Source organism: Balaenoptera ricei, chromosome 16 (genome assembly GCF_028023285.1).
Source record: "Balaenoptera ricei isolate mBalRic1 chromosome 16, mBalRic1.hap2, whole genome shotgun sequence".
Taxonomy (NCBI): Eukaryota; Metazoa; Chordata; class Mammalia; order Artiodactyla; family Balaenopteridae; genus Balaenoptera; species Balaenoptera ricei.
Window position 1 is genome coordinate 112,983,814 of NC_082654.1, and position 24,315 is coordinate 113,008,128.

The window sequence follows — 24,315 nt, forward strand, 5'->3', positions numbered from 1 at the left end:
ATCCAGAATACCGTATAGAAATTCTGGTAAAAAGTATACACTATTACCAGACTAGAAGTGCTTTAACATGCTGTTGTTGGTAAATGAACTTTAATTTCATTTTTAAGACAATAGTGTGTTATTATCAGGGTTTATTGGTACATGATTATTAATTTAGTAGGAGGACTTGTCCAAAGTAATTGTCTTTATAAACGAATCCATGTAAAAATGGACTTACTACAGTATCATTCTACTGTTAATTTTCCAGGCTAATAGTTCAGGTCAAAAATCCAGGTTGGGAAAACAGCATAAAATTGACATATAGTTCACTAAGATTGGTGAATTCTTTTTAAAGTGTTCTTAATTTGTAGAATATAAAAGTTTATAATGCTTCTGTATTAAAACTGGTTTATTAATTAATAAAATCATATTGAAATCCTCCATACCTTTACTTTTTATTTATTTGATTCCTTACCTAGTGGTAAAGCTTCCACTATAATTGTCTTTTAAAAAATTATCCTTGTGTTTCTTTTGTTTCATTTTCTGTTTGCCATTGACATGTGAAGCTTCATAACATAGTACATTCTTTTTAGAGTATATCTTTCTCATTATAAAATACCCGACAGTGTCCCCTTTATACTTTTTTGCCTTGAATTCTAATTTCTCTACTATCAACTTTACCATCACTGTTTTCTTTTGATTTTGTATGCATGGTAAATCCTTTTTATTTGTATTTTTTTAATTTGATTTTACATCATTGGTAAGGGGCTGTCCTCGTTTTGCACACTAGCATGATAACTGAAAGTTACCATTATCAGAACCTTGTTTCCACTCTGTACCGTAGTAAGGGCAAGGCTCTGATAATGACGGCTTTCAGTTAACACAGTACTGTGCAAAGCAAGGATGGTCTGTATCTTAATTTTTCTTTTCTACCCTATCTGAAAGTCATTATTTTTAAAAGCAGACTTTAATGATCACAACTTTGCTTTTTATCTTTTTTCTGCAATCTTAGTTTATATTTTCTCTGTGTTGCATTCAATTTTGCTTTCCCGTTTTTCCTCTTGACTCTATTAGAATTTATAGTCTTGTTTGTCTTTCTTGTTCATTGGTTTTTAATGACATAATTGTTCCACATTATTAAAATTTAAAGCATAGGAAGAGATTTCTTTTTTCAGATAAATACATACTTCAGTTTATATATATGAGTTCCAGTTAATCATAATTAGGCATTGACACTAATATCACTAGTTTTCAAGTCTGTGCAAATCCAAAAATAACTAGTAAATGCTAAGGTATCATTTAAACTCATAATGTCTATATCTGTGACTAGCAATTAGAGGTTAACCTGGAACACAGCTTCTTGGTCATCTTTGCATGGAGTAGTGTTTGGTGTGGATGGTATTACATTTAATGTCAGAAGACCTTGAGTTAAATTTCGCTTCTACTTACTGTTAGCTCTATGACATGGAATATTACCTAATCATTCTGAATAACCATTTTGTCATTTGTGATACGAAATTAATAACACCAACATCATAAGGTTTGGGGGATCATTAAAGAAGACAGTGTATGCAAAGCACCTTTGTTCATTGTCTGACACATACATTTTAATTGCTGTTTCTCCTGTCATTGTATTTGCTATTGGATCAAGTCTTAACTGTTTTTGTTAGGTGGAGTGGAAGCCATATAAGATGGGGCCAGCCTTTCCGACTACGCCATGTCACCACAGGAAAATACTTGAGCCTCATGGAAGACAAAAGCCTTCTACTCATGGACAAAGAAAAAGCTGATGTCAAATCAACAGCATTTACCTTCCGATCTTCCAAGGTAAGACAGAAATGTATAATTTTCGATTTCCTTTAACTACATCCCTACTGCATTTCCTTTGATGTTAGAAATGCAAAAAGAAATGATGTATGTTTTACATGTATCTCCAAATTCCCATTTTCTCTTCGATGCCTTCCTCTTCAGTAAAGCCTATTTCCTAAACCACTGACACCTTCCCAGGTGTTGCACCTGGCTTATAGTTCTTTGGTTATTTACGTGTAGCACATCCATCCAGCCCCTTTTACTTTTCTTAGGTGTTGACAGTGCAGTAAGCACAGACTTTGTGCTCTTGTTGTATAGCAATGTGATGGGCACACCAGAAAGTTCACACAGATGCTCTTATATACAGACCTTTCTTCTTAAGTCCTTGAATCATTTGTAAGAACAGAACCTCTAAGAGAATCCTTAGTATCTTTCATGAGAATCCCTCTAAACTAGATGATGAGTAGAATAGAAAAAAAAATAAATGCACATCAAAGTCAAGTTGGAATGCTGGTGCTTTAGCACAGCTAGGCCCACGCAGTACCTCATGAAAGATTCGTAACTCACCAACCCCGCAGTGCAGTGGATTGCTAACCATGCCTCAGGAAAACAGTAGATGTCCTGAATAGTGAAGTATCTCAGGAATAGTTGAAAATCACTTGTTCATTTGACACATGCCAAGCATCGATTATATGCATTTTTGTGATAATTGTGTATTTCTGTCCTTAACTAAATGAAGATTGTGGAGCTTGGGCATCATGATAGGAATGGTATTAACTTAATGGTTAGCTTTTGTCTCAGAGATGCAAAACTTTACACCCCTGTTACAGATAAAGGTAAGTTTGAGCAAGACCGGAAGTAACTCTAAAAAGACAGTAGCCTCAGTTTACATCCCTAGTGCCACGCTCTCAGTTTTCTTGCTTTGGATGACACAGAATGGTAGAAGATGCTTCTGATTTGATGAATTCGCCCGAGAGCTTCCGGAAAGACAGCCAGTATAGGTCCCCATCTTTTATGGTGAAAATAGACAAAGCTGGTCAGCTCCAGTGGATAATCTGAGACAGGATTGGCATCTATAATTTGTTGTAGGGACCCATAGAGGGGCTCTGGAGAGGGTACCTGGGTGGACCTCAGGTGGGCAGTTAGTTGCTCCTTGTGTCTGTAGTTGGAAAGCACAGTTGATCGCAATGTGAACAGACTTGGCGCTGATGGGCTTCTTCCTCAAGACTTTAACCAGGATGGTGGGAATTTGCTAGTTTGTCCACTGACAACACCTCAGTCCAGAAAGAAAAAAAAAATTCAACCCACCAAAGACGCATCAGTTATCTGATGGTGGAAGCCCTTTTCAAGTAAAAAAGATAGCGTAAAATGACATACAGCTTAATGGTAGGAAATCAGAAAAGTGAAAAGAAATGCACGACATCCCAGCAAAATATAATCTACCAAAATAAAATCCCAAAGAAGTAGAAAAAGCTGAACAGCCATATCACAATGAAAGATGTTAGAAAAAATTTCAATATAAGGCATTTAAAAAGGAAAAATACATCTAACAAAAATTGGAGGAGAAAGAGGAAAAATGAAAGGTGCTCTGATTGCTTCCAGTGAAGCAGTGAAAAGTCAAATAATATTTTCTTAAAACTCCAAAATCAAGTAACAAATAAGATATTTATCAGTAAAAACACTAAACAATATTTTTATTGTAGTAAAATTTACTAAAGTAAGGTGTTGGAAGAGCGGGGAGGTTTGTGAAAGAAGGGACATGGACATTTATTCACCGAGGAATATTTAAGGGCTGACTTGACCTTGGCTGGGAGCTGGGAACATGTTGACACTGTGTGCCCTCCTACAGCTTGTTGGCGGCACTGGGAAGCGGGACCCTTTCTTCCCTAATTTCTTGGCCTTTTAAAGATAATAATTGCTACCATCCTCTGTTTCTTGTAAGTCTGCCAGTTGATCTCAATATTCTCCGTAACTGATCTCTCTGAGAATCAGGATCCCCATTTTACAGATGGAAAAACTAAGGGCAGGAAGGATGAGCCACTTGTCCATGTCACTCGGCTGAGCACATAAGAAGATCCAGTGAACATGAAGTTACCTCTGCTCCAAACCACTAGCCAGGGTGGGTTTCAATAACCAGGCCTGACTTCCAGGCCTGGAACCCTGGACTGGCTAGTCATTCATTCACCCCCAGGCTGTCAGGGCTGCCCCAGGGGCCTGGAGGTACACCAGGGCCTCATGTAGGGCCTCCCGGGCAGGTGGCTGACACTGTTGTCTAACTGTGGTCTCCCTAGTTCCTGCTATTGCTGGAGAAATCTGAATACTGCGTTCATCTTTCTCTTTTCATTATTTCTGTAACAGTCATATTCCCATGGTCTCCAAAAATCCTATTTTGCTATAGAAAGATGAATACCTACATGATCTTTCTCTTTTCACTCTGTGACAATGCTAATTCTCCAGGAGGTAAATGGATGCCTCTAGCAAAATGGGCTAGATTATCCCAATGGAAATGTAAGTGCAAAAGAGACAAGCATATTAACATATTTCAAAGATTTCTTTCTTGCATACATGCAGCCGCTGATCTAGCAGTCTTCTATATAAATGTATTTTTAATGAGAGGAGTTTTCTTACAGAAATAAAATAAAACTGTGCACATTTATCATTCTTTGTCATGGCAAAAAAATTGGTAGACTCAAATGTTTAACGAATAGACTTGATAGCTAAGTGGTATTAGCTATCAGAATATATTGATCTGGAAAGATACCCATCATAATATTGTTGAGTGAAGAAAAAAAACAAATAGTTACGCAATTTAAAAATCTTATTTTTTTTTACTTAAGAAAAAGATCCGCGTGTGTATTTTTATATATGATTATATATTAGATGTGGAAGAATCTACACTAATCTTTTAACTTTGGCTGCTTTAGAAAGATGAAAATGGGGGAAGGGGGTGGGAGAGGGAAGGATTGGGAGTTTGGGGTTAGCAGATGCAAACTATTATATAGAGAATGGATAAACAACAAGGTCCTACTGTACAGCACAGGGAACTATATTCAATATCCTGTGATAAATCATAATGGAAAAGAACATGAAAAAGAATGTATGTGTGTGTGTCTGGGTGTGTGTATATATATGTATAACTGAATCATTTTTCTATATAGCAGAAATTAACAATATTGTAAATCAAGTATACTTCAGTAAAATATAAAAAAATAAAATAAAACTAATAAAAAGAAAGATCAAAATGGAAGGTGTATGAGAGTATGAGTGCAAGAGGAAAGCATTTTCTTTAACTTTTAAAAAATAAATCTCTGGATTATTTTGCCTATTATGATAGCCATTTTTCCTTTGTAACAAAAAAATCAGTTAAAAAATTCATCCATTGTACTGATATACTTGGACATAAGTTTTGTGCACAGTTTAAATTTATTTCTTTAGGGCTAGACCTAGAAACAGAAATACTGACTCAAAAGCTATGAATATTTTCAAAATCTCTTGATAACGGTTCTTGCCCAAAGCAATAGCTTTTGAAACATTCCGCCCCCAAGTATCTCTGCTTATGTTCTGTCAGTGTTAGAGTATAGTTTGCATTTGAAGAATTTTTACTGACCAGCTCCTTCTGTGGTCTCTGCTCAGAGGTTCTGTTTCTGGCTTTTGGTGATTGTGTAATGTCATAGGTTACACTGAAAGTACAGAGACCTAGGATTCCAACATTGCCTTTTTTTAAAAAATAAATTTATTTATGTTTGGCTTCGTTGGGTCTTCGTTGCTGCGTGAAGTCTTTCTCTAGTTGCATCGAGCCGGGGCTACTCTTCGTTGTGGTGCGTGGGCTTCTCATTGCAGTGGCTTCTCTTGTTGCGGAGCATGGGCTCTAGGCACGGGGGCTTCAGTAGTTGTGGGGCGCAGGCTCAGTAGTTGTGGTGCACGGGCTTAGTTGCTCCGCGGCATGTGGAATCTTTCCGGACCAGGGCTTGAACCCGTGTTCCCTGCATTGGCAGGAGGGTTCTTAACCACTGCGCCACCAGGGAAGCCCTCCAACATTGCCTTTTAATGAACTGTTTGGTTTCTCTAAAACTAGTCTCCTACATGGAACTCATGTGTATGGAACCACTGTAATACACAGGTTGTTAATAACCCACTGTCAGTTACCACTATGATAATTGTATATAACATGGTTGAGAGTCATGAAGGTGGAAGTGAAATCCAGGAAAACATTTTATTTTTATTTTTTATTTTCTTTAATTTATTTTATTGAAGTATAGTTGATTTACAGTGTATTAATTTCTGCTGTACAGCACAGTGATTCAGTTATACATATATATACATTCTTTTTCATATTCTTTTCCATTATGGCTTATCACTGGATACTGAATATAGTTCCCTGTGCTAGACAGTAGGACCTTGTTGTTTATACATCCTATATATAATAGTTTGCATCTGCTAATCCCAAAGTCCCAATCCATCCCTTCCCCATCCCCTCCCCCTTGGCAACCACAAGTCTGTTCTCTATGTCTGCAGGTCTCTTTCTGTTTTGTAAATAAGTTCATTTGTGTCAGATTTTAGATTCCATATATAAGTGATATCATATGGCATTTGTCTTTCTCTTTCTGACTTACTTCACTTAGTATGATAATCTCTATGTCCATCCAGGTTGCTGCAAATGGCATGTATTCTTTTTTATGGCTGAGTAGTATTCCATTGTATATATGTACCACATTCTCTTTATCCATTCATCTGTTGATGGACATTTAGGTTGTTTCCATGTCTTGACTATTGTGACTAGTACTACTGTGAACATAGGGGTGCATGTATTTTTTTGAATTAGAGTTTTTTCTGGATATATGCCCAGGAGTGGGAGTGCTGGATCATGACAACTATATTTTTAGTTTTTTGAGGACATCTTATTTTTAAAATCAAAGAATTTTCATTTTAAAATCACTGACAGATTAGGTAATAAAGTGTTTTCTATGAAGTCAAGATAGTAACTCTGTTATTTCTTTCTAAAATTACTTTTTCATTATATGTAATGTATAGTCATTATAGAGGATTTTAAAAGGGAATACTGCAAAAATGAGGTAAGGGGAAAATTAAAATCATGTACTATCCATCACTTAGAAACAACTGTATTGTGTGTATTTCAGTTTTTAACAAATATATACATATTTTGATACTAATAGGACTAATTATTAAGATTAAAAATTATTCATGATGAAAAGTATAATTACATAATAAAAAAGCATTGAACTTAGAACTAACTAAACTAGAATAAAAGTACAGTCCTTAATTATAGATGAAATTGTATGTTTTAAAAATAAAATAGTTTTTATACTGCCAACATTTTAGAGAAGATGATATAGCTAAACAGTTTCTTTCATCCTTTTGTTAATCATCACATTTGGTCATGGCCCCTGGTCTTTAAAATAAATAATCAGATTTACATAAAGGTGTATTTGATTCTTTTTTTTTTTCCCTTAGTGCCACTGACAAGTTGAAAATGCTTGCCATATCTTTATGTATCTTTGCTATACTGTTTCCAGTGAAAATAATGAGTACTTATATTTCTGGAAGGTAAAGACTTGTGTGTATAAGATATTTCTTCAATTTTGGTATATTTTGAGTATACAATTAATAAATGACTATTGATTGACATAATTACTGTGTTGCAAATCAAGCAAATCAAGTTTTCATTACTGATGAAAAATTAAACTTTTAAAATTGGGATTGACATATTAGTGTATAATATGTATAAAATGGATAACTAATAAGAACCTGCTGTATAAAAAAATTAAAAAAATATAAAAATACAAAAAAAAAAGTCAAACTCAAAAAAAAAAAATAGAACCCTTACATTTACAGTAGCATTCCCTTACCTATGATTGTGTGAGACTGTTTTGAAAGTATATTCTTGAAACATACTATTTTTTTTTTTTTTTTTTTTTTTACAAATCATTAAGATCATTCTCACTTAAAATTATGAGAATGGCTTTAAAAACCTGTTCTACTAGTTAATATAAGGAGCAATTGTTTTGATTGTCATTGGGATATCTTTGCACTAACGTGAACACTCACTAGCCAATCTCAAATTCAGGATTTGCAGAATAATCAACAATTGTTGATGACTATATATATTCAGAATAAACAGAATAAAGTGGAAGACAGTTTATAAAATCACTGATGTTGGTCCTCTTTTTTCCCCTAGCTTTATTGTGATATAACTGACATTTAATAATGTATGAAATTAAGGTGTACTGTGTGATGATTTGATGCACATATATATTGCAAAATGCTTATGCTGGTCTTTCTTAAAGAAAACATTTTATATCATGAAGAATTCAGTTTGATTCATGCACGTTTTCTTAGACCTATTCTTCACTTTCTCTACTCCTAGAATTTTTAACCATTGCATTAGTGTGTTGAAATGTCAGTTTTCATCATAAGGTAGGTCTTGCCAATCACCCACGTATTATACTACCCCCAGGATGTCATTTTTTTTTAGCTTAAAATGCCCTAAAAATATTCCTCTGTGGGTGATTTCCTCCAGTTTTTTCCCTCTCACGCCCCATGAATAGAAACCTTTTGCTGCTGAAATGATGGAATACCAACCTCAAATAAGACTGCCAATGAGATTACAAGGATTATGGAGCAAATGGCAAAAATAGAAAGAACAAAATATTTTTAGGACATAGTTTTAGTATGTTGTTTTTATTTGAGATTTTTATTCTTGGCTCAAAAAATGTTTAAGATACAAGTTAGGAAGACTAAGAGGTAAAAACTTACAGTTACAAATAAATAAGTCAGGAGATGAAATGTGCAGCATGGGGAATATAGTTAATAATATTATAGTATCTTTGGTGACAGATGGTAGCTAGACATCACAGTGACGATTTTGTAATGTATAGCAACATTGAATCACTGTTTTGTACACCTGGAGCTAACATAGTGTTGTAGGCCAATTATACTTCAATTTTTTAGAAAATGTAGGTACTGGGAGGAAATGCATCAAGATGCTAATGATGGTTATCTCTAGGAGGGATGGGGTATGGGTGATCATTAACTTTTACTTTATACTTTTAGGTATCTTTAGTTGTCTGCAGTGAACATGTATTGCTTGTAAAATTAGAAAGCAATGAATGTCCTTAAAAACGAAAAAAAAAAAAAAAAACCAGAAAAAAACAAAAATGAAAAAAAGATGAGGTGTATGGGTCAGAGTTTAACGAGAGGTAGAGCCAGCATGAGATACGTATACATGAAGGGATGTGTTACATGGACTTGCTTTCTGAGATTGTGAGGCTGACTGGGTAAGCCAGGAGTCCATAGTGCAAGTGGCCTGGAAAGGAAGATCGTAAGCAGAACGGAACCCATGGGACGCACTGTTCGTAGTCGCTGAGCTCAGGGAAAGCCTAAACCCTCCTTAAAGACCTCGCCTGATTAAGTATGACTCACCCAGGAGAACCTCCCATTTTATTTGCTCCAAGTCAATTGAATAGGGACCTTAATTACATCTCCAAGATCGTCTCACCTTTGCCATATAACATAACCTCACTGCAGGAGAGATGTCCCAACATATTCGTTGGCTCCACCCACACTCCAGAGGAGGGAAATGTAGTACAAGATATGAGAGGGCTTCTCCTAAGGCTCTGTGACCTTGTTTCACTGCCCCATGGAAGCCCCTCAAAGACCCTCACAAATGTTGATAGAAAGGAAAGTTGCCTTTAATCAGAATGCTGACAGTCTGGGGAGATGGTGGACTCAGTGTCCCCCCAAAACTACCTCTGAAGATTCTGCTCAACCATGAAAGCCTTTAAAGGGAAACAGGGAAGTCGTCTCAGTGAACCATTGAGATAAGGAGTCCGAGTCCTCGCCGTCTCCCACTGCGTGCAGGCGTGTGTGCAGGCTTGTTGATTCCTCGTGATCTTTCTTTGGATGCTGTCTTGCTCACACAGTTCGTTGGCGAGATTACTGACGCAGAAGCTAGGGAAGAGATCTGGTCATCTGTTAATTACTTATTCTTCATTTCTACTTCTTTGATCTATGGAAAGAACCAACAGATTAGGCAAGGTATTGTGTGGTCAAACACTGTGAAAGGGGTGCTAGGGCCGGAGATGAATAGAGCATGGGGGGGACCTGGTGTAAGGTTAGTGACAATACAGAGGGGCCCCCTGTAGAGAGCTCTTTCCTGCAAAGAGCTTTTTTCCTGCCAAAAGCTGCTTACACCTCCCAATACAAGAAAAGTTTTAAAGCCCTTCTGTCCACAAACTCACCCACCAGAGTGTCTCCTCGTGAAGTTTCTGAACACCACGGCTAAAGCAAGCTGTCTATTTTTTTTTTTTTGCAACTCTGCCCTGGATGGGCTAAGCTTGGCCTGGTCTGTCAGTCCCAGCAATTTCTCTGACCCTGTAGCATTTTTAGACTCATATTTCACAGTGACCAACTATTCTGTGCCAAAATGTGGCCCCATAAAGAAGCAAATAAATAAAATTTTTTGGACCTTTTAACTCTCCTAACTTTAGCCGTATTTGTCTTAAGGAGAACTGGCTATTACCACAACAAACACTCCATCATCTAAGGATAAAGGCCTTTGTTTTCTTCCTATCAGCCACTTGACAGAATACTTTGGAGACATTTAAGGAAGATTTCAATTAATGCTAGAAGACTCTCTTTGAACCACTTTGTCCGTATAATAAAAACATAATCCTATGGGACTAGTTTAAATTTCTTAATGAGTCTACTTTATCCAGTGAGTATATCCAATGCGTATGTATCATTTAATGAGGACAGTTGTTCAGAAATAGTTTTGACTTAGTCATGAGCCAGTTTGGTATACCCAATGCCAAAATATCACTTATTATTTTTCAGGCTGATCTTTTTTACTTCTGAAAGCATTTTGATACTCAGTTGAAAATTAGATTTGCCAAGCATTCACGAGTAGGATTGTTTGAATGCAAGGATTGGGAGTAGTTTTTTGTTTTTTGTTTTTCTCTGAAGAGTGGCGGTGGTTTTGGCAGGCAGTGAACCTTGCTCGAGTGAAACTCTGGTTTCTTTCTCTCTTTGGCAGTGGGCTGTTGCTTGTACTATTTATTTGTGCTCAGTTATTTCGGTTTCTAGCTGCTGCCATTAACTGGGCCTCCCCTGAGCATGCATAGTATAGTGGTCAGCAAGAATTGAGGCAAATTTTTTTTTTAAATTTTATTTATTTTTGGCTGCATTGGATCTTCGTTGCTGTACGCGGGCTTTCTCTAGTTGCGGCGAGCGGGGGCTACTCTTCCTTGCAGTGCACTGGCTTCTCGTTGCGGTGGCTTCTCGTTGCAGAGGCTTCTTGTTGCAGAGCACGAGCTCTAGGCGCTCGGGCTTCAGTAGTTGCAGCACGTGGGCTCTAGAGTGCACGCCCAGTAGTTGCGGCGCACGGGGCTTAGTTACTTCTAGGCACGTGGAGTCTTCCCGTACCAGGGCTCGAACCCGTGTCCTGTGCATTGGCAGGCGGATTCTTAACCACTGCGCCACCAGGGAAGTCCCTGGGGCAAATTTTATAAACAGATTTTGTGGCTACTTTTCTCATCCAGGATTTAGCTTATCTAATATTATGTCTGCTTGTGAGCCCCAAACTGTGTCCTCTGATACCTCAAGTATCAATACAGCAGAAGCTTTCTTCTGCCTGAGCTCCAGGCAGATTGGGCGGGCCATGCCCCAAGACAAAGGCTGCTTTTTACAAATCACTTGGGTACTCTGTCTTTGGAGAGAAGTCTGCTGTTCACTTTCTCTCTGCTTTTGGTCCCTCTTAAGTGCCTTCCAGTAGATTCTGAGAAATATTTTTTCCAAATTTTCTGTTATCTGTGGGAGGATTAGCCCAACTAAACCACACCGTCATTTCCCAAACCCAGAATAACTCAAAAGAAAAATAAATCTAGATGATTTACAAAATAAATCAAAGCGATGCTGAAACTAAAGGCCACTAATTTAGATATAGGGTAGCTAATATAGGGTTTTAGGAAGATTACTACTCGCCTAAGCTGGACACTTTATTTCTAGTAATACAGACTAATTATCTGTTAGAAGCTTCTACCAGCTGTCACGTTTTCTTGACTTGGTGGTTGGTCACAGCATCTAGATGATTTTCACCTGAATTTCTCCTAAGCCTGAGCTACAGAAAATGATAGGAAATAAAAGAAGGAAAGAGCATGACTGCCGTTTATTCGTGTTTCTTCAGCAAATAATCACACTTCTTTTTTTCTTCTGTAATGTCATTTTAGCAGCTCTTACCTGAGCTGAGGATCAGAGTAATTATGAAAACCTGGTCATCATGAAGTTTCACGATTAAAATTTCTAATCCAGAGAGAGATGTGAACTACTTCAGTAAAAAGCAAACACAGCATACTTTTGCACTTAGTAACTGAGGCTTCTCAAAGCACAATCCACAAGCCTATAAATAGACTACATACTAATTTCCTGGGATAAAAGACAAAAAGAATGTTACAGGCTCCTTGTTTTATTTTGAGGAGATAATTGCATTGTTATATATTTTCCCTAGAATTTAATTTTCCTATTTATAGGGTTGGTATAAGTAGATTAGTAGTTTATATGGTTTGATAGAATGAAATTGGAATGGTTTAGTATCTGTTTGATTGCAGATTCTTAGAATAGTGTTTCAAGTTATTTGCTTAATGGTTAAATCAACTTAACTCATAATTACATTCACTTTCTTATATGACCTTGACCCTTTTTGCATTAAGAATTGCAACTCGGGCTTCCCTGGTGGCGCAGTGGTTGAGAGTCTGCCTGCCAATGCAGGGAACACGGGTTCGAGCCCTGGTCTGGGAAGATCCCATGTGCCGCGGAGCAGCTGGGCCCGTGAGCCACAATTACTGAGCCTGCACGTCTGGAGCCTGTGCTCCGCGACAAGAGAGGCCGCGACAGTGAGAGGCCCGCGCACCGCGATGAAGAGTGGCCCCTGCTTGCCACAACTAGAGAAAGCCCTCGCACAGAAATGAAGACCCAACACAGCCATAAATAAATAAATAAAAACAAATACTTAAAAAAAAAAAAAAAAGAAGTAACAGATGGCAATCCAAGGCCCCGTGTTTGTTACTTTAAAAAAAAAAAAAAAAGAATTGCAACTCATTTAAATTTTAATTTCCAATTGTTGGCAGAGTGTCCGTAATTATTTTGGAGTTGCTAACTATTAGTATGGTGCAATAATACTATGAGAAATAAAAAATCTGTTTTACTTGAATTGTTCCTTTTTATGTAAGAAACATAAAATTTATTCCAACCAAATCTTCAAAAACATTTGTGTAACTGGCACTAACTTCACACGACAGTCAAATAGCCAAAGAAATAGATGAAACTTAGTAAATGTAACAAGGAAAGTTAGACCAAGGAGAAGAATAAGAAATCACAAAAGGAGGTATTGTAACCAAAAGAACATTAGGTTTTTGTGGGTTTTTTTGCTGTTATTTTAAGAACTCTACAGAACTTCAAGACATAATGTGTTCTTGAAGATCAGAATGAAGCATGGTAGGGAAAATTGAAGGAAGAAGCATTGAAATAAATAGGGATTTAGGGGCTTCCCTGGTGGCGCAATGGTTAAGAATCTGCCTGCCAGTGCAGGGTACACGGGTTCGAGCCCTGGTCTGCGAAGATCCCACAAGCCTCAGAGCAGCTAAGCCCGTGCACCACAACTACTGAGCCTGCACTCTAGAGCCTGCAAGCCACAACTACTGAGCCCACGTGCCACAACTGCTGAGGCTCGTGTGCCTAGAGCCCGTGCTCCACAACAAGAGAAGCCACTGTGATGAGAAGCCCGTGCACCACAAGAAAGAGTAGCCCCCGCTCTCCACAACTAGAGAAAGCCCACACACAGCAACGAAGACCCAACGCAGCCAAAAATAAATAAATAAATAATTTTATAAAAAATAAATAGGGATTTAAAAGAAACAGTTAGTTGGTATCAGAGGACTGATTGCTTCTTCATAGCATAGGGAGCTTAGCATGGCAGCCCTTTAGGAGTGAATACCTCTGTGGTCCGAGTTAGAAACTGCAAGTAGTTGAAACTGAATTATAGCCTTGATTAGTTTGAAAGAAATCATCATTATGTCTAACATCCTTATTAAGAAGGAAATCATCATCACCATTATCAATACCATTTTCATGGTCAAAATCATTAGAATTTATTGAAGTGTTTATTTTATCTCAGGCAGTGTGCTGAGAACTTTGCATTCATTATCTCATGTTTTCTGATACTCTGGGGGAGAGTCTCTTGTTAGCTGTATTTACAGATGAGAAAACGGAGGCTTAAAACGTTTAATTAACTTATCCTAAGGTCACAGACGTAATAAGTGGCAGAGATTGGACTCAAAATTGGCTTTTCTGTCCCTCAAACCTATGCTCTTAGTCATCAATCACAAAAATAATAATCTGGAAAGAATATGAAGCCTAAATTACTGATTTTAAGATCTCTGGTTTGGAGTTTGCCATGAAGCAATATAAAATTTTGTGTTATGGCCAAAATAATTTTCTGCCAGTATGAATAATTCAGGAATATGTTATTTATCTCTGCAATCTCCTACTTCAGTTTTCAGTCGAGGTTGAACTGCTAGCATGGAACATTTGACCATTATTATTTCAGAAGATGGCAGGGAGTTGCATTTTTCAAGGAACATTATTTACAACAAGGCAAAGTTTTTTCGATATAAACTACTATTTTTAAAACCTTTTCTTATCTTTTTTTTCTCTCTCTCTTAGGAAAAATTGGATGTAGGGGTGAGAAAAGAAGTTGATGGCATGGGAACCTCTGAGATAAAATATGGAGACTCAGTGTGTTATATACAGCATATCAGTACGGGCTTGTGGCTAACTTACCAGTCTGTGGATGTGAAATCTGTGAGAATGGGATCCATACAACGTAAGGTAAGAGTATTTCAAAACAGTATTTATGGCCGTCGTTATTAATGAACGAAAAACACAAACGCACGACAAAAAGAAGTAGCTAACCCTTTCAGCCACCTGCTAATGTTTGCAATTTACATGCTAGAGGTCCAGTCCCACCCTAATAAACTCTCTGGTTTTTGTAAGTGAAGAGCGCTGGATGTTGCATCACTGATTTAAATACTAAGTGAAGAAATACGCTACTCTTTTCTGGATCCTAGCTTGGTCTGCCTAATTCGCTGTGTCCTCTGTGATGCTGCTGGGATTGTGTGTACAGTATCTTTTTTACAATGCTCAATAATGCTCATGCGTAGAAATGTTTAGTGTTTGTGAGTTTCGTTTCTGTTATTCCCCAAACTCATCTGCAGGCGTGCTCGTACACTCACCTCTGAGTCCTTCACTGACACCCCATCGCTTACAAGACAACAGTTATACCTTTTGATAGTATGTGACGCCCTTCCTGACCTGCCTCCCATCTGTCTCTGCCCCATTCTCCTATTCTTTGTCCAGTCTCTAGGTGTCTTCAGGTTCCCCGGCACACCAGCCACTTACAGCACATTCCTTCCAGTGCCTCAAAGAAACGTGGCTTTTCCACATCTGTGCCTTTGCACATACCGTTTCCTCTGTTTGGAATGCCCTTTTAAATTTCTTTTTCTCCTCCATTCACTTCCTATCCATCCCCCAGGGCTTAAGTTTAAAGATGATCTTAGACGTTCTTCCTATCTAAGTTCATCTAGTACACCCTCCTTTGTGTTCTCATAATATTTGTGTATGATTAAATTTTATATACACTCTCTGTGCTCTTTTATATACTAGGCTACATGTGTCTCTCTCTAATTTGTGAGCTTCTTTATGGCAAGTACATAGCACTGATACTAGATCGTTCACATTTCATGTTTTTACACCGCCATGTAACAGTACACAGAATCAGATAACGGGATAACTATTATTTCTATAATACACCTTGGAAGGGAAGTAGTGGGGAAGAAATTTTTATTTTCAGTAGATTTCCTAATCGTAACATATACACATTCCAGTATGGATTGTTCAAGGTTATTGCTATCTTTTTAGAGTGACCAGTGCTGATATTAGTGGAGTGGGAAGCTAATCCAGCTTTGATGGAGTTGGGCTGAAGTGCGTCCCTGTACCATCTTCCTCAGAGCTTCGGATGGAGAGCCTGGGACAACTCGCCCGCAGACCCGTATAATCGTTATAATACGGTCGCTTGTCTTTGGGGTCTTTGACCTAGGCTCATAAATTTAAATGTGTTTGTATTCAGTATTTGTATAGCATTCATTCTGTCCCAAGACTGAGCCTCGCTGTTTTTAACTTTTTATTATGGAAATTCAAATATATGCAAAGAAAACAAAATGGTCCAGTGGACCCTGTGTATCCATCCATCAGTCACCTTCAACATTTTCAATGCCCTCCACTCATTTCATTTACCCCTCACCCTGTTGTCATTATTATTACTCCACTCTCTTATTCCTTAACCATGGATTAAAGTCAGAGTGGGACTTACATTCTACATCATAGGCTAACAAGGAGCTTGCTTTATAGAAGAATTTGACAGGGGTGTTGAGAAGCTAACCAGTCTTATTTACATTAATAAAGTAATGTGAAACAGACTTGATAGGCCATAGAAGAGATAATCTAATACAATCTCTACTGTAAATGTATTACTACTTGTAGAACCATCTATTATATTAAATCTTTGTCGAGAGACTTCAGTGTGCTCATGACGGGTGAGGACTTCTCAGTCTAGATCTCCTAATTTTTATACACTTCCCAGTTAGCTAGTATCTTCAAATCATTTTATTTTTCGAGAAAAGCATGTTGGTGGTATATTCGCCAAATCTTTATATATTTGAAACTGACTTTCTGTTGTTGTTTCATATGAATAAAACCTTGGTTAGCTAAAAAAATGTCTGAATCACTTTTCATAGGTTTTATGTATCCCACTTAGTGTGGATATTCATGTTTTGCTGCAGAAATATAAATTTATTGATTATGCAGTGATGCACCTGCCATACTGGGTGTTCCACATACACAGTTTATACATTGTATTACATTATAAAAAAACCCTGAAAACTCTGAATTATGAAATGCATCTGTCACCAAGGATTTTCTAAAATTTATTTTATTGAAGTATAGTTGATTTACAATTTTGTGTTAGTTTCTGGTGTACAGCAAAGTGATTCAGTTATACATATACATAAATTTTTCATTAGGGTTTATCACAGGATATTGAATATAGTTCCCTGTGCTATACACTAGGACCTTGTTGTTTATCCATTCTCTATATAATAGTTTACATCTGCTAACCCCGGACTCCCAATCCTCTCCCGCCCCTCCTCAGCGACCACAGGTCTGTTCTCTGTGTCTGAGTCACCAAGGATTTTTAATCAGCACACGTAGGTCTTTTAAAACTTAGAGGAGAATTGTGCAGCGTATCTTTGGCCTCCTTTTCTTACAGTTGTAATTTCTTTCTCAGGAGCACAGCTAGTTTCTCTCCTCCAGGTCAGCCGTCTTCCCCTTTGGCATTCCTGTCGTTCTTACACAGTCTCTGCATTTTGCTTCTCAAATGTGTCTCCCAAATCACTCACTTTGTTTTCTTTGATGCAGTTCTGTTCCTTAATGTCTCTCCGTGCCTTTGAAATTTTAGTTTTCTTGTCTTTTTCATTATCTCACCCAGGTCACTTTTATCTCAGCGTGCTGTCTTTTCATCTATTCTGGTTGTTCATCCCAGTATGACTTCTTATTGCGAATTTTCACTCCTCTTTCACAGAAGTTATGCCTCCTTGCATCCTGTGGACAGTTGAAATAGTTTATATATTTAAATAATATCCTGCTATTTCTATTTTATCTGACTTTTTAAAAAATTAGCAATGATTGCTAAATTTTATCATTTGAAGAGAGAAAAAAATCATGTTTTAGTGTCTTTTACTTTGTTGATAAATAGGTTAATAGACATCATGATATTGAAGAATCCTTACATTCATAGACTAAACCCAGTTTGGCCTAGTTTATTATTCTTTTGAAATCTTATTAGATTCTATTTATGTTTTATTTAGAATTTATCTAGAATTAGCATATATATTCATTTTATATATGAAATTTATATATGAATTTTTCTTTGTTTATGGGTACTGAAATTTGAATTTCATACAATTTTCAGGTTTCATGAAATATTCTTTTCTTGGTCTTTTTTCAGCCATTAAAATTGTAGACCATTCATAGCTCACAGGCTATATAAAAATAGGCAGCGGTCGTAGTTCACTGACTAGACTACCATTAAGAGTATCATTTCTTTGAAGGTTCATTAGAGCTCACTTGTAAAACTGTCTAGTCCTATAATCTTTTAAAAATTGGATCTTAAATTTCCTTTCCAATCTCTGTTTAATAAATTGGTATCCTCAAATATTCTACTTTGTTGGGCAGATTCCTTTTGATGATTTTTAACTTGCTGGGAAGCCATCCTTGTCCTCTGGAGTAGTCAGTTATGTTCTTAAAAAAATTTTTTTTTTGGCCATTAAGTTCCATATAGCATTGTCTTATTATCATTTTATAATTTTAATGTCTTTTGTATCTTATATTCTTTTCTCTGTGTTTTTTTCTTTCTTTCCATTTTATCCTTAGCCTGGTTTGTGAGAGGTTTAACTATTTATCTTCTCAAAAAATAAACATTTCAGGTTTATTCAACCTTTTCTCGTATTTTATTTGATTTCTAGTTCATTAAATTCTCTTTTTATCTTCATTAATTCCCCTTTTCTATTTAATTTGTTTTCCTTTTTTAGAGTGTTAAAGTGAGTAATACGTTCCTTCACTTTAGTCATTTGTTTCTTTGTCAATGAAGGCATTTAAGGCTACAAAATTGACTTTGAATACAGATGTATCTGTCTCATTGATTTTGGTATTAGGAGTTCCTCTTTACATTGCTTTCTAGATAGTTTATGATTTTAGTTCTGGTTGCTAATTTTAGTTCAGTATACCTGATTAAATGTTCTAGAAACATCTTGCTGTTAGTGTTGAGTGAAGGAAGTTAGACACAAATGGTTCCATTTACGTATAGCACACAAGTGACCTTTGCTGTTGAAAGTCGTGAAGATGGGGAACATTGTGGTGGATGGGGCAGGAAGGGAACTCCAGGGCAGGTTTTAAGGTGCCATATTGTTCTCTTTCTTGATCTGGGTGTTGGTTACGTGGTTTGTTCACTTTGTGAAATTCATTCAACTGTTCACTTAATATTTTGCACTTATCTCTTCATGTTGTTCTTTCATAGAATGTTCAAAAACATAAAGCTAACAAAAGAACTAATAAAATAAAAACACATTTTTTTTTAAAGAACTGACGTGCCTTAGAAGCATTGCTCAGTACTTATTAATGAACCCAGCTATGTTCAGAACTACTGAATAACTGGTATCCTATGTAATGTTTTCCTTTGCTTCTTTGTTCAGAGTTTGCTTAGACTGTGGATGAATCATTGAACATAGATATGTGAAAACATTCTAGTGATTGGTTTTCAAATCAATATATTTATTGATTGGTTCTTTAAAACAACAACTGATTCATCTTTAAAACAATAGCTGAAAAAATATATTGAATGACTAATTTGTACAGGGACCTGTGCATATTATTTAACCTGAACCTGACAGCTTACAGTTCCCTTCAGCTGTGTTTTGACTCTGTTTACTGTCATGGCTCACCTTTTTGAGTTGCCTACTTCTTAACACCCATTTGAAAAAGAGATATTGGGAGTCATGGCGTTATTTCTGCTTTCGTGCAGGCTATTATGCATCATGAAGGTCACATGGATGATGGCCTAAATTTATCCAGATCTCAGCATGAAGAATCACGGACAGCACGTGTCATCCGGAGCACGGTCTTCCTTTTCAATAGGTTTATTAGGTACATTGTCCTTTGTTGTGGTGGTTGTTTAATATTTTATTTTAATTATCTTATCAGATTTACAAGTAGACAATTCTAAAATATACTATGGTGGTAAATCTCATACAATTTGGCAGTTCTGCAGAACCCATTAGAAAATGCTAGTTAGATGATTTTATGTCTTTCTTTGAAATGAATTTTTAAAAAAAGACTGTGGTTTTAAAAATTGTATGTGTAACTTATAATTGATAGCCGTATGTCAGAATTATTCTATAACATATCCCTGTGCTAGCCCTTTCACACTGGAGGTAGCACAGCCTACATACTTTGTGAGTTTTGAACTCAAAAGAACGATTCTTGCAATAAGTAACCTTTCCCACCCTAATAATGGAAACAATTGCATATCTACAAAACTAAACCAAACTTGTGTCCAATGTGTTTTCTGGGAACATTATACCAATATATACTCTGGTTGGTGATGGATATTATGTATCTCTTTAAGCTTACCAATTTGATGGGAAAAAGTGATATATATGTGTATATGTATATATTTATAGTAGGTACATATTTACTTATAATTATTTTAAAAATTTGCATTTATGTGAGACTTGTGAAAAATGGGTGTTGACCAATTTTCTTCATTTATTTTTTTCTTTGTGATTTACCCTATTATTTGATAATATTTCTATTAGGCTGTTATGAGCTTTTGTTATGTTAGAGATACTAATTACCTATAATTGTATATAAATTGCAAATATTTTCCCAACTTACTGGTTTGGAAAGATTTTAAAGTGTTTTTTCATCATAGTTTACTCTATAAATCAGCATATGAAAGACCTTTGCCACTCAAGATTATATAAGTATTCACTTAATTATTCTCTGCTTCTTTTATAAACCATCCCACTGTGTGTGTGTGCATTTGTGTGCATACTTTCATGAAATCAAACAATGTGCACAGCATTCAGCTTCATCATATCCTTAGTATTTATCTCACCTCTCTGCCTCATCTAAACCCCTAACCCTTTTTAGATGGAGTCAGGCTTAGAGATGGGGTAAGCATCAGATTCTTATCATTTTTTATGGTACTTATTTCTTGTAATAAATAAATTTTTGACTTTGAAATTATAACTTATTTTAGGATCAGTTCAACTTAGATTTTTTTCCATCTTGTTCTTTCCATGGTTCTTTTTGACTACAGCCTTATCAGTTCTATAAGGATTGAGGAAAATAATCCTAAATCTTTAAAATAGTCTGTTTTCTATGTAATTATATATATCAGTACTGACTTCTTCAACTACAAAAAGACAAATTTTTATTACATTGTGACTTGTGTGGTATTTTCAGAGGCACTATGGAGATTCCATTTGGCAAGCAAGAGCTAAATTAATACCAGAGAAAAAACTGATTATTTGTTTTAAAACATATTTTTTCAGAAAGATACTATATCCGTGTTTAGACTTAATGTAGTGATGGTATGCCTTAAATGGCACTTTGTATGTTGATTGAGATACGATAATTCATCTTGGATGTGATTTGCTTTTGCATATTTGCTCTTTGCTCAAGACCAATCATATTTTTTTTAAAAAAGTAGTGTCTGTGATTGGGAAGCTTAATTTTAGAATCTAACACTTGCTAAATTGATTAGATAGAGAACCAAACATGGGAAATTTGGATTCTGTGGCAAAAGTACTTACTGCATTATATATTTGCTGCTTCATATTGAAATTCAGTTTTTGTTTGGGTTATTTTAATGAAATTCATTTATTATACTTATTTTGATAAAATAGGTTAGTTATATAATCCATATTTAACTATAGTTAGCTCTCTGTATCCAAGGATTTTGCATCTGTGTATTCAACCAACCATGGATCAAAAATATTAGGAAAGAAATTCCAGAATGTTTCAAAAAGCAAAACTTCAATTTGAAGCATGATGACAACTATTTACATAGTATTTACATTGTATTATGTAGGTTAGCTAGAGATGATTTAAAGTATACAGGAGAGTATGTGTAGGTTATATGTAAATACTACACCATTTTATATAAGGCTCTTGAGCATCCACAGATTTTGATATCTGAGAGAGGTCCTGGGACCAACCCCCAGTAGATACTGAGGGAGGGATGATCATTTAAAAAGATTATCTGATTCCCATTCTGATCTTTAATCTTTTTTTCTGTTTGCCTTGGGTTTAATTTACTCTTCTTTTTTTGGTTTCAGAGGATGAAGGCTGACATCATTGATTTGAGACCTTTCTTATGTCATTTAGTGCTAAAATATCTGTCCTTAGTGGCATCTCTCACTCTTTGCCGTGCTGTGTTTCAGTTTCCCTTTTAATTGCTTCCTTGACCAATAGGTTGTTCAGTTTCCAAATATTTGGGGTTTTCCAAAGATCTTTCTGTTACTGATTTCTAATTTAATATCACTGTGGTCAGAGAATATGCTTTGTAAAACTGAATGCTTTTAACTTTATTGAGACACGTTTTATGGCCCGGGAAGATCCAAAAAGCAAAACCTGAATTTGCTGCATGCTGGGAACTGTTTATATACATAGCATTTACATTGTATTTACCACTATTTACATAGTATTTACATTGTATTGTGTCCTATAAGTAATCTAGAGATGCACAGGAGGTGCACAGGAGGATGTATGTAGGTTGCATGGAGAGACAGGCATGGCTACTCCGAGGCAGCCTGAACAAATTACAGCCCTTACTCTGTCGCTGAACCAGGAACAGTGTTATAACTCAGTCTAAGCACCGGTCCCTCTTCTGTTACCTTCATAGCCAAGGTCATACTAATCAACTCAATTACAAGTCCTCTCAGACATTTTCATAATGTTTTCTGTTAGTTGCTCTACCAGAATATGTTCTATCTTGGTAAATGTTCTGTGTGCACTGTAAAATAAATGTTCCATGTGCCCATTCTCCTTTTATTGGGTGGAGTGCTAAAGAATGTCAATTTGATCTAGTTGGGTGATAGTGTTGTTTAGATCTTCTGCTTCCTTACTGATTTTCAGTCCATATGTTCTATTCATTATTGAGAGAAGGGTATTGAAATCTGACTGTAATTGGATTTTTCTGTTTCTCCTTGGCAGTTCTGTCATTTTTTTTCTTCATGTATTTTGAAGCTCTGTTATTAGGTTCATCAAAAAATTTAGGATATAATAAACTGACCCCTTTATTATGAAATCACCTTTTTAAAATCCCTAGTGATATTTGCTATGACATCAACTTTGTATGATGTTAATATAGCACTTCCGCTCTCTTGTTTTCCTTGGTGTTAGCATTGTATATTTAAAAAAAAAAATTCTTTTAGTTTTAACTTACTATTGTCTTTAGAGTCAAAGTACATTTCTTTTAGGCAGTATGTAGTTGGGTTTTGATTTTTTATCCAATTTGGCAGTCACTGCCTTTTAATTGTGAAGTTTAGTCCATTTATATTCATACGATTATTGATATATAAGTTTGCCTGCCATCTTGTTATTTGTTTAGTATTTGTCCCTTCTGGTCTTTGTCCCTTTTCCTTCTTTTTCTACCTTCTTTTGGGTTGAGAATTTTCTGCAATTCCATCTTATCTCCTTTTTTTGTTGGCTTATTAGCTATAATTCCTTTTTTTGTTATTTTAGTGGTTGCTTAAGATGTTTAGCCTACAACTTTAACTTATCACAGCCTACTTTCAGGTCATTTTACCTTTGTGAGTAATATAAGAACATTTCAACAGTATACTTCTCTCCCAGTCTTTGTGATGTTTTTGTCATACGTTTTGCTTTTATGGATGTTATAAACCCCACACTACATTTTTATCATTTTTATTTAAGGTCAATTAGATTTCAAAGAGATTTAAATAATAACAAATGCACCTAATATTTTGTGCATATAGTTGCCATTTCAGGTGTTTTAATCTTTATTATTTTTTTGAGGATTTGCATTTCCTGTGGGTAGTTTATCTTTATTCCCAAAGTGCTTCTTTTAACATTTCTTATGGTGCAGGTCTCCTGGAGATGGAAACTTTGGCTACTGTATGTCTGAAAATGTCCTAATTTACCTTCATTTTAAGTGATTTTTTTTCTGGGTATAACATTCTAGGCTGACTTTTTTTTTCTTTTGGTTCATTGATTTTTCTTCTTATTGATGATTATATTTTATTCTTCTTTACCTATCTGGTCATTTTTGTTTAGTTGTCAGACATTGTAAATTTGTTGGGTACTGGATATTTTTGTCTTCCTGTCAATATTTTTGAGTTTTTCTGGGAGGCAGTTAAGTTACTTGGTTATGTTTGATTCTTCTGGAATTTGCTTTTAGGATTTTTGGGGTGGGAGCAGATCCGTGTTAAATCTAGGGCTAATTATTCCCCACTCTTGAGGCAAGACCATCTGTATACTCAACCTGATGCCCCATGAATTATGAGGGTTCCCAATCTGACTGATGGGAGGAGGCACCATTTCACATCCCGTGTGAGTATCGGTTACTGTTTTCGCTAATTATTTCAGAAGGCTTTGTTCCCTGCCCTGGTAGTTTTCTCACGTGTACGTGTTCATCAGCCCTCTGCTGAATACTTGAGGGGGACCCTCTGTATTTCTCTAGAGTCCACTCCTGTGTAGCAGTCTCCTCTCTGGTACTGTGTCCTGCAAACTCTAGCAACCTTGGTCTCCCAGACTCTCAGCAATGTCTGCTCAACTCAGGGAGTCTTCTTTGCCTCACCTGGGTTCCCATACCTGTAT

General features: G+C 36.2%; 1 protein-coding gene across 1 annotated transcript in view; it reads left to right on the top strand.

Annotated features, from left to right (window-relative positions):
• The window catches only part of RYR2 (ryanodine receptor 2), a 772,975-nt gene that overhangs the window by 388,942 nt on the left and 359,718 nt on the right, over window positions 1–24,315 (top strand). Inside the window, exons 12-14 of the mRNA XM_059899659.1 lie at window positions 1,650–1,806; window positions 14,524–14,688; window positions 19,493–19,614. Of these exons, the coding sequence (XP_059755642.1) occupies window positions 1,650–1,806; window positions 14,524–14,688; window positions 19,493–19,614 (444 nt within the window). The remainder of the gene's footprint in view (window positions 1–1,649; window positions 1,807–14,523; window positions 14,689–19,492; window positions 19,615–24,315) is intronic.